General features: G+C 38.0%; 1 protein-coding gene across 1 annotated transcript in view; it reads left to right on the top strand.

Moving 5' to 3' along the window:
* Positions 1 to 17,220, top strand: part of ARFGAP3 (ADP ribosylation factor GTPase activating protein 3) — a 35,924-nt gene that overhangs the window by 462 nt on the left and 18,242 nt on the right. The window contains exons 2-7 of the mRNA XM_055807803.1: positions 5,655 to 5,773; positions 6,950 to 7,022; positions 10,589 to 10,720; positions 12,738 to 12,821; positions 15,031 to 15,112; positions 15,499 to 15,555. Of these exons, the coding sequence (XP_055663778.1) occupies positions 5,655 to 5,773; positions 6,950 to 7,022; positions 10,589 to 10,720; positions 12,738 to 12,821; positions 15,031 to 15,112; positions 15,499 to 15,555 (547 nt within the window). The remainder of the gene's footprint in view (positions 1 to 5,654; positions 5,774 to 6,949; positions 7,023 to 10,588; positions 10,721 to 12,737; positions 12,822 to 15,030; positions 15,113 to 15,498; positions 15,556 to 17,220) is intronic.

Raw genomic sequence — 17,220 nt, 5'->3', positions numbered from 1 at the left:
GGGGGCGCCGCTCCGCCCGGGCCGGGTGCCTGAGGGCTGCCGGGAGGGGGGCGGCTCAGCCGAAAATAAAAAGCAAGTTTCTACACAGCGCCAGCGTAGAGTGTTGAATGCGTTTTTCTTTTCTCTTCTTGTTGTTTTGTTTGGGTTTTTCTTATTTGTTTTGTTAATCGAAGCAGCGCAGCCTGTTGTGGCACGGCCGCTTCTGTGCCGATCAAAGTTTGGCGTTCTTATCGCGTTTGGTTTGTCCGGTGCCAACTTTAATATTTCGGTCTTGTAAAGCCCTGTTGGTTGTTCAGTATCGGTCAGGTGCGAAGGTGTGCGGTGGCTTGGCTGCCACCTGGGGAGGGTGCAGCAAGGGGACATGGCAGGAGCCATGGGTGGCAGAGCTGCCTTCAGCAGCGACCTGCTCCCGTGCTGCTTTTTAGTGCCCTCTGCTCCGTTGTGTCGGCTTTATGATTACACTGTGAACATACCTGAAAAACACACTAGGAAATTCTGGGTTAGCGTTATGAAGAAACACTTCGGTTTTGTTTTCTGGGAATATGGATCCGGAGATCTGTCTTTGATCCAAAACTGACTTCCACACTTTGAACACAAATCATTAAGACTGTGTGGGCAATGGACATGTGTCCAGCTTCTGAGAAAGCAGAGCTCAAAGATGAACAGTCACCAACTAGTTTCTAACACAAGTATTGCTAAAACTTTGCAGTGGAGTAAAAAGTTCAAGGAAGGATCCTCATCCCAACAGGGAGAGTAAAGTGAGAAGATCTTTTACAAGTTTCTGAAATTCACTGGCATAGTGTTTTAAGAAATGGTGTAGCGCTGGATCGCTGCTGTGATGCTTTTTCTGTATTGGGATCACAAGAGAATCGGAAAGTACTGCCCATACCTCATAAGGGTGGAAAGCCTGAGGATGGAGTGCCTCAGACAGTTCCCCTGTACTGAACTTGTGGCTGTGGTACCAGTGGTTGTTCAGGCGTATCATAGAACTTAGTGCCAGTGTTGACAAAGCAGTACTAGCACGGTGTGTGCTGCCATTTACATTAGGTCGGTTTGAAAGAAGTAGCTCAGGCACAGAGAACTCATTAACACTGCAGTGAAGCCCCAGTCTTGTTGACCTGTGAAGACAGAGTGGAAAGAGAGTGGGAAACGTCAACAGCTTAGATCTCACAACTCTCCCATGCCCATGTATCCAACTAGTCTTCTTGAGTAAAAGTTGCTGCCATCAGTTTATCCTCTCATGTTTGATTACATCTTGGGGTTTTTTCTGTTGTGTTCTTATGCAGTCTGTCCCTTTTATTTGTAGGGCTTTTCTGGGAATGACAGACACGAGAAAGTGCAAATGTTAAAAAGGTCCTGTATTAAAAGCTTAGTAATATGCTTTAACTGTGGTGTTTATGTATATAGTTTGGGAAGAACTGCTATCTCTTCTGTGCAGCATCTGGGCTTACGGCCTGCCTACTGTAATCAGGCATGTACATTTACATTGTTCTAGGTGGTCTGCAGTTCTTAGTGCACATAGGCTTAAGAAAATAATTCTCATTGAAATAAATGTGCAGTTTAATTTGTGGGTTATAGTGTGTTTAAAACTAGTATTTGAACAGTTGTCTTGAAATGGACATCTCTAATTTGATCTTAGTGTGCTTTGTATAGCATGAGAAATAGCTTTTCTTGACATCTTGGTGTCTTTGGGTATGACATAATACAGAACTGCCTGATGACACTTAACAAACATGTTACAGTTATTAAATAGGCTGTATTTTGTACATATAAAAATGTTCATAGTCCTTGAGCTACCTGGTTTTGTTAACTTGAGTGTTTGTAAGGCTCACCTGTTTTGAAGAATTGCATACTGAGGCTGTGCTATATAGTCTCTTTTAATTTGGCATAGATCTATTCCTCTGAAACTGTTAGTTTTTCATTCTCTTCTCTCTGGTTCTTGCTTTTCTTTACATGAATATATTTCTTTACGTGAATAGTATTCATGTTTCTGCTTGGACACCCAGAGTAAGGATCTGAACTGGCTGAAAACTAAGTATGCACGTTGTAGCGGGGGTTTACCAGTTCAGTTTTGTTATTTCGGTGTATTATGGGTGCAGTCTGTGTGTGTGTTAGTGTGGTGGTTTTTTTTTACTCCAGGATATACAGTTTAGTATTTTGTGTCTCACTTAAGTCATTTTAAGACCACAACACTTCTAAAATGTACAGTCCTGTCTTCTTGTGACAGACATTCCTATCCCTATCTGGCATTACTGGTCATGTGGCTGTGATGTGAGTTGGACCTACCTTTGCTCTGGGTCAAAGCAGTGCAGTGCTTGTTTCCTGTAGGATCAACAAGTGTGATTATTATTGCTGATGCAAGAGAAGGAAAGTGTATCTGGTTACGGTGGCTGGTAACTAAGAGAGTAGCTGCGTGGATTTAGATCACCTTCAACCAAGCGTGAAACTGCCTCCTGAGTTTTAGCTGGTTTAGTGTTCAGGCAGCTGTATGGTAGTCTTGTGTGCAAGGAAAGGCAGGCACAAGGAGATGGGGAGCAACTCTGTGGCATTAGCCCCGCTACATGGGAGGTTGAAAGTGTCTGTCTAACTATGACCTCAGGAATAAGCGAGCTGGCTGAACCGGCTCACCTCTTCTGAAGTGCCAAAACGAACATTTCTATAGGCTATATATTATTACATTTCCATATCCAATAACAATATAATATATTTATTTATTAACATCTTGCGCAAGGTGAATGTTGTATGATTTAATGACAGCTTGCTATGGATTATATCCATCTTTGTGTTTGCTCTGGTACAAACATCATGATTAGGGCTTTTGCTGTATTGGTGGTTTTTTTTCAAAGTGACTGTTACCAAGTCAATGCTGTCCTGAAATGATTTAATACAAAATAAAAAGGAATGCAAGTGTATTTTAAAAGGAATACATTACTCAAGCGTATCCTTCAAATTTATTTTTGTATAATTATTTTGATGTTTTAGTTGTAACTAAATCAACATAGAAAATAAAATTTATCTGTTTTTTAAAATGGAAACAATTTCATAGGGTGGCTCAGAAATTGGTTTTAATTTTTTTTCCCCCAATTCTTGTTAAAATTTCTGTGGTGAAAAGCACTTTAAAAATTGAGGAAAACTAAGGAAAATTAGATGTTAATGAAACATGCTTCTATTTCTGTTGCATAACATGACAGAAGTGGAAGTTCCTACATTACTTTCACAAGAAAATTATATGTTCCTCATTGCATCACAATCCTAAAAGCTACAGTTTAAATGCATATGAGTAATTTTCATAGGTGTCTGGTAAACAGCTGAGAATCCTGCATGAGTGACTGCTTTGTGGCAGCTAGCTTCCAAAGCGGTGCAATTGACTTTGGAGATGTTGAAATTAAGAAGTGCTTCTAATTGTACTGGGGAGGGGAAGAGAATCTTTAGGGATGTTTATAACTGAACTTTTCTAAGCATGGGTTTTTTGTTGTTTTTTTTGCGTTTTTTTTTTTTTTTACCACCTACTGATGCTCAGTGTTTTTGTTTGACATTTGTACTCCAGGGAATTTCTACAAGACTTTGTACTGTAAGTCTGCTTTGCTCTCCTGTATTATTAACAAGATCAGGGCTGTTCTGTTAGCTTTGGATTCAAGCAGAATCTTCTCCTATTTTGTTGTCCCCAACATTCTCTTAGTTTTGTAAGAAAAAGCCTGAAAATAGCCAGTTTAAAAGCAAGATGAGGCTCGTGATGTTTTTTAAGGAACTGCCTCAAGGAATGGAGAGAATTGGGCAAAAGAGAATGAGTTTTGACTACTAGGCTGTGTTTTTGTAGAACATGGTATACATCAAGTGTTACTCATTCTTCTTCCCTAATTGCCTGTATATCAGTCTTCAACCTGTGCTTGTTTCAGGGACTCCCTCTAACCCCTCTTTTTGTCACTCATTCTGTGTAGCTTTTATCTTGTTTCTTCTTTCCACTGTATGTCAGCGAATGACCCCATTTCCACATACAATAGTGGGATACATACATGACTCCACATTAATAAATGTTAAGTCTCTGATGTGAGAGAAAGAGGGGACTTGCACGTGCAGAAATTGTGACCTCCATGCTTTCTGTTTGTGTTACTGGTCATTAGCCTTATTGAAGCTCAGGCTTAAAATGTTCATATGTGGGAAGAGCTGATGCTGGATATGCTGGTGAACTTTGCTTGTGCCTGATAAATTTGGACTGTACAAGCTAAACGGACCCACACTTAAATGAGGAGTTTAGCCTCAAATTGCTCTTGGGAGTTACTTGAAATAATTTGGGTGACAGGTGAGCTGACTTCAGTGCAAACTGAGGGCTTGTTTGACTGGGTATGTACAGAGAAAAGTATCTCTAATTTAGTGTATGAATGGAGTTTCTAGGAAGGAGACTTCTTTTTTTTTTTTTTTTTTTCCAGCCTGACAAGGAGGTGGCCTGCATGTAGGGTGTTCTTTATGTTCCTACCTGACTTGGAATAAACTTTTTTAAAAAAATGTATTTCTCTGTATAGCTAGAACTTCCCTTGCTCTCTGAGAATGCATTAGATTTATAGGAGGATGTTAAAGGATAAAGTTGCAGGTTGGCACTCCGTTGATTTGTGTGTAAAAGCTTGTCTCTCCGTGGAGTTATTTCTTAGTAAATGCCATTGACTGTACCTATAGATGGATGTTTTTACTGTAGAAGTACATCTTTGCAGCCTTTATAAATACCACTGAAAAAGCATTGATCAGATAATCAAGTGCTTTCATGCAGGAATAGATGTGTGCGCATGGCATTAACTTGGAATAGCTGTTTAGATTTGTGTTCTTCCTTGTGTTTGAAAATTGATTCATATCAGAGAAATCCTTTGTTCTTGCCTTCCTTGGCCAAAGAAGCACAAAATTCAGAATAGCTGAAACAGGCCTTGAAGGCTGTGGTCTGCAGAACTGCAAAATGTATGAGATGCAGACACACACACCTCTTGTTATTTCGGCTGAATGTTAGGAGTGACAGAGGATAAGAAATTAATGGGTTTGTCTGTGCAGTAATTTTAGACATATTTGCTTTTTAATCAGTTTGTTATGGACAGGCAGAAGGTTGATCCAGCAATACATGTGTGATACGCCATACAAATAGCAATGTCTGGCAGAGGGTGCTCGGCTAGGCGGTGCACAGAGTGGATGCTTTCTTCACACAGTTGGATTTCAGTGGCTTGCTGTAAGGGTCAAGGATTCTATATAGGAAAGTAGATAATGATGTCATTAGTACTGCTGATAACTGCAGTTGCATGTACGTTCTGAGGACAGAGTAGACTCAGTGGTATGTCATGAAGAGAGCCTGCCCCTGGGAAAATATTTCTTAAACACTTTTGTATTTCAGTAGTGCTGAAAGTGCTGTGTTGTGTGTGTGTTTGAACTCGACTGATGTGGGTTCTTTGACCCAGTTTCTCAACCTGTGGTCCGTGTGTACACTGGTTATAGTCAGGAACTGGGAAGGCATGTAGTCCTGTCTAGTTAGGGCAAATACACACAAGTGTGGGCAGATTGCATAACTCCTCTTCATGGAAATTAAGTTTGATCACTGTAAGGGTATTAACATGACCTATAATACAACTATAAGACATGGCTATGCTCAAATCCTGTTATTGATCTTTGTTTTCTTTAAGGTATGTTTTGACTGTGGAGCAAAGAACCCTAGCTGGGCAAGCATAACATATGGAGTTTTTCTCTGTATTGATTGTTCAGGGACCCATCGATCACTTGGTGTTCATTTGAGTTTCATTCGGTAAGTAGTTGGTATATTTTTGTAGTAAAAATTGCATCTTTTAATTTTTTTGCTTGTTCAGATAACTGCTTAGAGTGGGAAACCCATTCTTCTCTCAACTAGTGATTCAGACCCATTTAATATTAGTGTTGGCTTTGTATCTGATAGCTGCAGGAGAATTAGGTAAATAGACAGGGTTCAGCAGAATTTGTACCATGCTTTTTGTGTTAGTAGTGCGCATTTGTTCACAGGTCTGCTTCTAGACTGAAGATGATGAAGATGCAGAACAGAGTAAGCATGTTGAAGTGTTTTATCATTCCTTCAAAACAAGACTGAGGCAAATACTAGTTTATTATCTTCAGCAGTGTTACAGGGTATTGATCATAAAGATAATCTGACCCCCAGCAAGCCAGTTCAGAGCACAAAGTAGCATTTTGCCAGCTTTGCTTCCCCAAGTAGCTCATTATGGTGTCCCCTGAGTGCTAGTACTGGGGTAGTCAAGGGCTACCCTTTCTGGCAGCTGTTTAGCTCAGTCAGTCAGTTGGTGCAGTAAATCTGCACCCTGAGCTTGTCACATTTCAGGTGAATAGCTGATGGTCTGTGGGCCTTTTTGGCCTAATACATAATTACATACTTGAAATGCAAAGTTCTGCTTGAAGTGAGTGAGAGCAATGCATCCAAGAATGGATTGCTGATAAAAGTAGCTCCTGTCAACTAAAATTCTTCCTCTGTTGCCTTTTCGCTGTATACAAGAGCATTACAAGAGGCCTCTCAAGAATCCATTCCTAATGATCATGTTATTAATTCTCCTCCTGCTCACCGAGCCCCAAATTGTTGCTGTGATATCACATTCAAATTGTCACTTTGTCCTTTACATGTGATTGTCATCTGCTGTTGACAGAGTTCAGACATGATCCCTGGAAATGTACCTTATTAGTGCTTTCTAAAAGGGAAAAGCTGTCAGCCAGAAGGTGTGGGGTTTTTTTTCAAGCTTTTACAGTTTGAAATACTGTGGCAGTTCTACATGGCTTTATTAGTTTTGCGCATTGTGTATTTTCGCAGATTATTTTTTTTTCTGTAGAAGCATATTGGTCACTTTACAAAAACAAAGGGGGAGAGAAACACTGAAAAAAAAAGGGGTAAAGAGATTTTTAAATGGCTTTGTTGATAACATTAAAAATGTTTCCTTCTTTTTAGATCTACAGAACTGGATTCCAATTGGTCTTGGTTTCAGCTGAGATGCATGCAAGTTGGAGGAAATGCAAATGCTGTATGTACTTCTGAGTATTTACTTTGCACACTCAAACTTGCTAGGCTTGGAAGCTTTGTCTTTCCTTGGCTCACATCTTGGGGATATTCTTATTTTTCCAGTCCATTTCTCTCTCTCTGTGTGTGGGTTTTGGTGTGTGTTGGGTTTTTTGGGGGGTTTTTTTGTTTTTTTTTTTAATGAAGCAGATCATCTTGAGTGCCATCGCATGGCATGTACAGGACAATCAAGTGATCAGGCCCAGCCAGCGTGGGTTTATGAAAGGCAGGTCCTGCTTGACTGACCTGATCTCCTTCTATGCCAAGGAGACCCGCTTAGGGGATGAGAGAAAGGCTGTGGATGATGTCTGCCTAGACTTTAGAAAAGCCTTTGACACCTTTTCCCACAGCATTCTCCAGGAGAAACTGGTTGCTCATGGCTTGGATGGGCATGCTCTTCTTGGGGTAAAAAATCTGGCTGGATGGCTGAGCCCAAAGCGTTATGGTGAATGGGATTGAATCCTGGTCACAAGTGGTGTTCCCCAGGGCCCGGCACTGGGGCCAGTTCTCTTTAATATTTTTGTCAATGATCTGGATGAGGGGATGGAGTGCACCCTCAGTAAGTTTGCTGTTGACACCAAGTTGGGTGGCATTGTGCTTTAACCTTGGCCAGCAACTAAGTACCATGCAGCTGCTCACTCACTCCCCCTGCCCACTCCCCCTGTCCTGGTGTGATAGAAGAATCAGGAAAAGGTAAAACCTGTGGACTGAGATAAGAACATTTACAAACTGAAATAAAGTAATTAATAATAATTGTAATGAAATGGGAGACAAGAAAAAAGAAAGAAAGAAACCCCAAGAAAGACAAGTGATGCACGATACAATTACCACCTGCTGACTGATGCCCAGCCAGACCCTGAGCAGCGATTGGCTCCTCCTGGCCAACTGCCCCCAGTTTATATACTGAGCATCACATAATATGATCTGGAATGTCCCTTTGGCTTGTTTGGGTCAGCTGTCCTGGCTGTGCTTCCTCCCAGCTTTTTTTGCACTGCCTCCTTGGCAGAGCATGGGAAACTGAAAAGTCCTTGACTTAAGAGTAAAGCACTACGTAGCAACTACTTAAACATCAGTGTGTTATCAACATTATGCTCATACTAAATTGAAAATATAGCACTGTACCAGATACTAGGAAGAAAATTAACTCTATTCCTGTCAAATCCAGGACAGGTGAGAGTGTTGATCTGCTTGAGTGTAGGAAGGCTCTACAGAGGGATCTGGACAGGCTGGATCAATGAGCAGAGATCAGTTCTATGAGGTTCAACAAGGCTCAGTGCCGGGTCTTGCACTTGGGTCACAACTATGCCATGTCACACTACAGGCTTGGGGAAGAGTGGCTGGGAAGCTGCCTGGTGGAAAAGGACCTGGGGGTGCTGGTTGACAGCCGGCTGAAGGTGAGCCAGCTGTGTGCCCAGGGGTTCAAGGCAGCCAACAGTGTCCTGGCTTGTATTAGAAACAGTGGCCAGCAGGGTGAGGGGAGTGCTTGCCCCTTATCTTTCTTCACTTGTGCTTTGTCCTTAATGTTTTTCCTTTAAGAAAATTCACCCAGACTTGCTTTCCATTGGCTTTTTCTTAACAATTTTCTTAAGTCTGCTTTCTTTAAGTCTAACACTTTAATATTTTGTGCTTTTTTCTATTTTTTCCTATTGCCATACAAAAAATAACTAATTTGGATCATTATTATTTATCTTCCACTTTTGTGTTTTCCAATCAAACTTTTTCTTTGAATTATGCATTCAGCAGGTCACTGTCTCAGGCTTACAGATCTGAACAGTTGCAAGGTGTCTTGTCCCTCTTTTTGTTCTGCCTGTCCTTTCTAAGTTACATCTTTCTGTATTAATACAGATGTTATATGAATTTACTCATCCACTTTCTGTTACACCACTTAGTACATAAAAATCACAGTTTTCACTAATCAGAAGAGGAAGATTGCACGAAAAATATATATTATTGGGTGGAGTTTTTTTAGCCAAAGGCTTAAAAGCTTTTGTTAAACTATATAAACTTTACTATACAAAGGGTTTAAGGCGGTTGGAAAGAAGAAATGGCAAAGTTTGAAAAGTAGTTCAGTTAACCTGAGAAAACATACCACCAGAAGAATAGCAGTAAACCTTTATTATTTAATTTTATGAATTCTTGTCTTTATGCTTGGATGTCACTGATTCCTATCATACATTTTACCAAGAGATATAATACACACACAGCCACCCCTCAAATATGTCCATTTCACAATGGCCTGTTTTGGATTTCTTGGGGGGCTTAATACCTGAAACTTTAAAGACCAGTTTAGTAAACTGCCTGGATATTTTAAAAAGTAAAATTAACATTTTTCTTCTAATTGAATTAAAAAAACATTCTCTTTTTGTTATAATTAAATGCCAAATTCTGTTCTTACTAACTGCTGTTTAGAAGCACTATCAGATTAACATTAATATTTTATATTCTGTAATTTGTTGATGATGCTGAATCTTGGATAACAGCAGTCCTGAGCTTTGTAGATATGTATCAGATTGCTAAGTGTTCTTAGTTCCTTTTGTTTTCTGAATAAATCTATGAAGACTGGAATTAGGGTTTACAAAATAAAGCTTTGAAAATATGAAGTTCATAGGTGTATGTATTTCAATGTAAATTTGGCATCTGTGATGTTTATGGCTGTTCTGTTGGAATCACAGAAGTTGACTGGCAATACCTGTCTTCTGCATGGTTATTGCTTAATTTTCATATGAAGTCTGGTACTTGTCTACTAGATTTATGCTTTGCAATTGCAGCATGTGAGGTCGTAACTTTAGGTTATCTAGACTTGCTGATCCTATCAGAAGCTTGTTTATTATGTTTTACTGCAATAGTTTGACATGTTCTGTGCAAGAATGTATGATATGATTTGCTAGTCAATTCTAGGTACTGAGAAAATGATTTTTTTTGATCTTTCAAACTTGTGGAATTCTGACAAAAATGTATTGATTGACTTTTAAGATCCTAAATCTAAATTATTTTTTTTCAGTTATATGTTCCTATTTTTATGTAAATGTGCAAGCATATAAATATATATGGGTATATATGTGTGTGTGCGTATGCACACTCTTCTTTTGAAGGAAGACCATTTTTATACAGTTGTTTTGATGCTATTGAGCATACATGGTTCACTGTAGCGTGCTAGAGATGAAGCCAAGCAGTGGCTTTTAGAACATCAGAAACATCCTTTGAAGCACAGGTACTGGCAATCAGTTTTACCTCTTCCTTTCTACACTTAATTTCGAACTAGGATTCTTAATATTTGATGGCAAGCTTGCATTTGTATATGCTTTTAAAACATCCCACTAAGGTATTTGTTTTTTCTGTTGTTCTGTTTATACCTCAAGAAGTTGCCAGAATGGAGTTTTCATTGTATTTTGGAGATCTATGTCGACTTTATAATATAGAAGATGAGGTGTAGGTAGAGGGGTATTTTGCTGCATTGTGATGCATTTTTATGGTAAATGGCATTACTTTTAAAATTCTTTCTCATAGTATTTTCCGTGTTCTGCTTCATAGTCTGCTTTTTTCCATCAACATGGATGCACAACAAATGATACCAATGCAAAGTATAACAGTCGTGGTGCTCAGCTGTACAAGGAGAAGATTAAATCCCTTGCAACACAGGCAACAAGAAAGCATGGTACTGATGTGAGTAGTCTGTGTCCTGTGTCATTAAGATTCCTGAAAAACTGTATTGTCTTTACCCCTAGCATCATTTTAAGTTTCTAATTGGTAGTGCAAATGATGGTCTGTTTTTGGAGGTGCTAGTACCCATTGCAATGAATAGGCGAGCTGGGAGTAAACTATAGCTTACCCTTTTTGTTTGGAAAACGAATATTGAGGTAGAGCTCAACTGCTCTTTTTCTGCTCTTATTTCTGGATCATTTCTGGGTTCCTCAAAACACTAATTTTAACATATGCAGTAACTTCTAGGAGTCTAGGCAGAAACTTTAGGTGTTCTTCAAAATAGAGACTTCTTTGTTTGCAGGTCTGCTCCAAAATTATATTAGTTGTATTTCAGAACAAAAATGTCAGCACTTGTCCCTGAACTACATTGTACATATCTGGAACTGAACTGTTACTGAGAAATACAACATGTAGAAGTGCTAATAGAATTAACTAAAAAATATTTATCATTTAAGTAGGATTCAATTCAAACAGGTAAATGTGTGGTTTTGCTTGTTTTGCCTTCAAAAATAATATTTGACAAATTAGCAAGTTATATGTGTCCTGAATTCACTGTTCTCCATTAAAAATGCTGAAACAGTTCACGCATGCTGTCAGAACATTGTTAGGTTGCTGACAAGAAGAAATTATTAGCAAAGTATGCAGAATTTGTTTGCTGAAGTGTTAAATAGGTTTGACAACAGTTCTGTTCTGTGTACACAGAAAGCATGTTTTGATTATTTAATTCAGCTTGTGTAAGTCTGTGACAGATTCATTTGAAGTAGATCGGATGAGTGGGAATTAAAACAAAAGCAAGAAAACTTGGGGTTTTTCCTAATCTATGCATCAAATAGCACAAAATTTAATAGATTATAAAAAAAATCTATATTATAAACGATACCAACAATATAATTCACATCACTACCTTCAGGGAGTATTTCTTTTGAGTTACTTTAAATGTAAAACATGTTGAAGTAAATATACCATGTGCGTTTAAGTTGGCAGCAAGTTCCCCAAATGACAGTTTGAAGAACTGTGATTATCTTGCTTCAATTACAAATGCTATCCAATTGTTTGATTATGTATTTCTTATTTAAAAATTTTAGTAAATGATGTACTGCAACCTTAGGTGATTATGTGGTATCTAAATTGCTGAAGTAAATTATTCAGATAATTAGAGTTATTACTAACCACCCCCTCCCCTGTCACATTTGAAAAGAATTCTCTAACTACTGATAGTCAGTTGTTGAATGATGAGGTAAGCTCATCAAACATTCAGAAACCTTTTTGACGGAGGTCGTTATTTTTGGTCATTTCTCTTTTGCACACAGTAGAAAGAACAGTGAGAAATTATTTGCTTGTGCGTAATCTTGGAAGTGAAGATCACAAGTTACAGTCCCGTCCTGCTCAATGCTAAGAATGATGTGTTGCCCTGTGAGTCTTCCAGCTCACCCTGAGATCAAGCATTGTGCAAAGCTGTTAGCATCTTGCAAAATGTTGCTTTAACTGTAGCAGAGATTTTGGATCTCTGAAATTAGGTGGGAAGATTCGCCAGAGTACCAGACCACACTGATGCAAGTCTGAAAACTGTTACCAGTGACTACTAGAGTTATGTTTTCAGATTTGTTTTGCTTTGGGCAAAGTAAGAATATTAAGAAGGAAAATACCTTATATGAGAACATGAAAAAACTTACTTACTATAAAGCTCTAGTGATACTAAATGTTGAGCAAACTACTTCAGCAGAGCTTATACTGAGAATTGTGTTAGGAAGGAAATGGGTAATGTGAAGAAACACATCAAAGATGTATGAAATAAAAAAAAGGAATGTCATATATTGAAGGTCAAATGAATTTGTAAGGAAAAATTATGTACCAGGAAAAAAAATCCAATATATTTTTAACCTGGGGGAAAAAAAGGTAGTTTTAAGATTAATGCAATTGAGGAAAGTATATTCATGCAATTGTCCTGTAAAATTATCTCTCTCTCTTTTAATTCTAGCTGTGGACAGATGGATGTGGAATGCCACCTGTGTCACCTCAAAACAAAGATGAAGACTTTTTTGCATCCCATGTTTCTCCTAAGGTATAGATAACCCATATTTAATTCTCGTTAGCTTTCTAAATACTTAGGTTAAGTGTGTGCTCTGTGATGAAGGTTAAACCCTGAAAGAAAACCTTACAGAGAAAGTATAGCTCAGTGAGTTAACATTGATCTGCTTCTGCTTTTCCTTCTGCAAATCTCAAAATTCTTCCTGGATGTGAACCACTTTCTAAGGTGGTAATTTAGAACGACCCAAATAGTAGCTAAATGTGGCATGAAACTGTATTTTTTGTAGGCATACAATTCCACTTAGACTTCTGATTCCTTGCTTGTGAGTGTTCTGATTTAAATATACTTTGGTTTTTAACCAGGAAAGTTTAACAGTTCTTAAAACATTTGCTAAGCAGAAGCTTTTTTTCTTCCTCCAAAATTCTTACATCCTCTTTGAAAATGTTAAAGTAACTTTCTGAAGGGCATTGCTGCTGTTGTTTTTTATTTATTTGATCATACCTCCTTAAGGTGATAGGTGCTGTGTTTATTTCACAAATTGTTTCAGAGACTCTCTTGAGTCTGGTGTTTGAAAAGCACCAATGAAAACAACTTCAGCAATTCTGATCTTTAGCTTAGAACAATTAAGTTATTACTACGCCTAGAATTCTTAAATATTGCAACAGTATTAAGTGTTCTGATATAATTGCTTTCTAGTACAGTTGCGGTCTGTGAACACCTAAAACAAAAGTATGTTCATGAGGCATATTTTAGGACCAAGAATTCAAAGAGCTTTGGTATATGGGATTAGCAATTGTTGTGAAAACTCTTCACCAGTTCATATGTTAATGCCCCTGTCATGATGTCGTGGTTGAACGTGTGCATTAGCACGCACAATAAAAACCTATGCAAGTTGCTCATATTTGTTCCTGGGTAAAGAAAACAGTAAAATTGATGTGACTTTTTAGTGAATTTCTAGTGTATATGGGATGCTGAAGGATGAGAAAAGCTGTTATTTAAATTTAAAATTATTTTTTTCTTTTGTGACATTTCAAAATGTAATTTTTTGTTCTATTTGTGAGGTTTCTAAAATGGTGCATTTTAAAGGGAAATTCGGCCTTTTTACTATTTATTTGTTTTATTTTAGGAACTTCTACTGCAGCCAATATTTGAATGTCTTATAAAAATATGTTTCAGTGTCTTTGAAACAGTGAAAGAGTGTTTACATTTTACAGACTGGGAAGATCACTGTGTTACTCAGAAATGCTCATTGCAAAGACCAAAAAACCCAGTTATTGTGAATTCTAGTCTAGTGTCTTCATCAGAAGATACCTGTCCCGAGAGCAGAAAAATAAATGCAGAATTTCTTTTTGCAAAAGGCAGCTTGGAAGAATGCTTGCTGTTGAGTGGGAAAAGCATAAACTGAGGCATGCTAATGAGAAGTTTAAGCAGAAAAGTGTAAATATTTTTGTGGTTGAGGACAAGAAGTAGGAACTTGATACAAACCCTCTTAAGAGACTGTATGGGTAGGATAAAGTTAATTTGCACAACAAATATTTTGGGTAGCTGCAAAGGCAAGGAGGTTAGAGACAAGCAGTCTGTGTATCTCAGGGCAGATTATTTGGGTATGGATGTTTTGAGAGAGATGTCAGGAGGTTTTGAGATTGAGATTTTAGGGAAGAATAAGTGTGAATTTACGGCAGTGGCACAGCACTGGTGGGAGATAATACTAAGTTGATATTGTTGTGACAAGGTCACAAACTGGTGTGTTGAGGAGGGTGTGTCTGAGGGAGGTGGGAGGACTCATCAGGAAGCCTTGGGAGAACTGCTCACAGTCAAAAATTGGAAGTGCAAGAGCTTAGCCTGGGGAGAAGGTTTGGTGATTATATGTAAATAAATGATCCCGATTTCCTCTACTGCCTTAGTGTTATGGGTGAAGACAATTAATAGCCAGCACACAAAAAATCTAAAGCACAATTAAAATGCATATTATGTTTTTGGATGGTAAACATACTGAAATTTCTGAGAGGGAAATACGAGCGCTCAGGAGTGGTTGGAAATCAGCTCACTTTTACTAAAGGTAGGCATTTCTTCTAAGTTTAATAACTGCCCTTCTGAGAACAGGTTTTAAACCTAGAAGCTGTAATCTTAAGAATCCAATATTACTAATCAGTGATGCTTTGGCAGTTTTTGAGCTTAGTGCTCATATTTATTTGTTGTATTCTATTTTGTGTGTGCATTTGATTTTGTAATTTTATTCAAGGCAAAGAATACAGAGTGGGTGTTATCAGAGCCAGTTTCTCTACAGCAGAAAACTTCAGAAAACATTCCAGAATGCTATGAAGGTATGAGTGATTCTTTGTTAACAATAAGCTGCGCTTTTTTAATCGTCTCTTTGTTTAGGCTCTTTTTACCCTACTTTAATAGCTAAATAAACAAACCATGCTAATAACACAAGAATTTTGGAGAGCGACTGTTTTTTAGAGAGGAACTTTTTAGAAGGGTTATGCTTGAATGTGTGGGACTGCATGTTCCTTTAATAATGTTTCATAGAAATCAAAAGTAAGATTTGATTCAAAAGATTTCAGATTAATCTTTAGGTGCCTGCTGCTCTTTTGTTAATGCTATGTGTATCAGGTAGTACCCAGAGTACAGTGAGTTGTGTTTTGTTGTTTTAAGCATTCTAAAGAGCCTTCCGATATTCTTACCCTTGTTACTCATTATGTTTTAGGACCAGAACATGGACCAAGTGTTGATTGCCTTAGTACATCACCAAAAGCGGCATTAGGTAATGACTGTAAGCAGAAGATGATAGCGGCCAGTATAGTGTACTTAAATATCCATTTGTGTGAAGAATGTATGACTGGAAAGAGGTGTGGAATTATTACTTCAGTATCAGCGTACACGAATTAGTTGGAACATCTGAATTTGTATTACAACTCCTCTTATTAAACAGTGTATTCCTCCTAAGAAATTAATTTTAGTCAGTGTTGTTCTGGTTTTATCTATTTTATCTTAGCTAACCTGATGAATTTAAATGCTACAGGTATCACACCTAATAAAGGTGACTATGTTTTACATCTCCTGTAAGACTGCTTTAGGTTCTGCATTTAAAGCACACAGGTGCAATAGAGCCTTGTGCTGTGATTAATGGCCTGTTATTTATGTTAAGCAAACACATCTTGTACTAAAAGGTCAGTCTTTCTATCTAGACATAGTTTTTATTCCTTGTAGTTGTAATCCAGTTACCTTCAATGTCCAGAATCTTAATTTGCTTAACACTGAAGAGTGTATCATATTATAAGTAAGTAAAAAAACCTTGAAGAAAATAGAATAGAATAAAATACATCAGAGATCTATGGTTTTGAGGATCATCCTGCAGGAACAGGTTTCTGAGAATAAAGAGTATTGATTCTCAGTAGCACAGTGTTAGTAAAGAAGTGGTGACTGTACTCACTCAGTACTTCAGGAAGGTAGTTTTTTATCACTGTTTCTATAGTCACTTGGTTTGGGGGTTTTTTTGAGAGCTGGAGACTAGGAAAAATAGCGAACCACATACACTTCCTGGTTTTCTCATTTGTATCTTTAACACATGTTCTCATAAAACAAATGCTTTTCTTGTTTGTTTTGGTCATCAACAAGATCTATCTTACGTGAAGCATTTCTGTCCTGTGTATGCCTGTTTCCAACTAAATTTCAGTTCAAAGCAGTTTTTCGGTACATACAGGTATTCAATAGGAGTCGTTGATTGAAAACTTCTGATCGTAGGAGATTTACCCTGGCTTGGGGTAGCTGTCAGGAAGGCACAATACAGTGCCTTACAGCATGTAGTGAGTCCTAGTAGGGTCTCATTAAAAATACCAAGATCAGGAGTTTTGTCAGACTTCATGCAGAGCTGAATGTAGGTTCATTTCTATGTTTCAAGATTTAGGACAAAGCATTAAGGCTTGAACTTTCAAACTTTATGTATAAAGCTAGACTCCCAATACCTAAGCAATTGAACATAGATAGAGTATGTTGTCACTTCTGATAATGCTTGTGAACTTGTTTATGATGATAGAGGTACGTTTTATCTGTGTTAAACGTAGTCAATACCTTTCTAGCCAGGAAACAACTCATCTTTAAAATGGTATATGGAATCAGGTGGACCTCTAGTCTGATTCAGAATAGGAAGTCCTGCATTCTTGGTCTATTTACTAGCAGGTAATCTACAACTGAAAACTGAGCTGTAATTTTATTCCTATTGTGCATTTGCAAGAGATACCATATCCTCAATAAGGCGCAGTTTCCTGCATTTTCTTGGAGACACTTACAGCTCCACTCCCTGTAGCTCAGTTTAGCATCTCAGTCTCTTAGTGTAGAAACTGTAATACTTCAAGGCATTGAAAATAAATTCCAAAAAATATTTTGAGGCTGATGCTGTGGAGATTATCTTCTGCAGTTCTGGAATTAA

This window comes from Falco peregrinus, chromosome 6, assembly GCF_023634155.1.
Source record: "Falco peregrinus isolate bFalPer1 chromosome 6, bFalPer1.pri, whole genome shotgun sequence".
Taxonomy (NCBI): Eukaryota; Metazoa; Chordata; class Aves; order Falconiformes; family Falconidae; genus Falco; species Falco peregrinus.
Note: the sequence above shows the minus strand (reverse complement) of the source record. Positions and strands in the feature narration are given on the sequence as shown.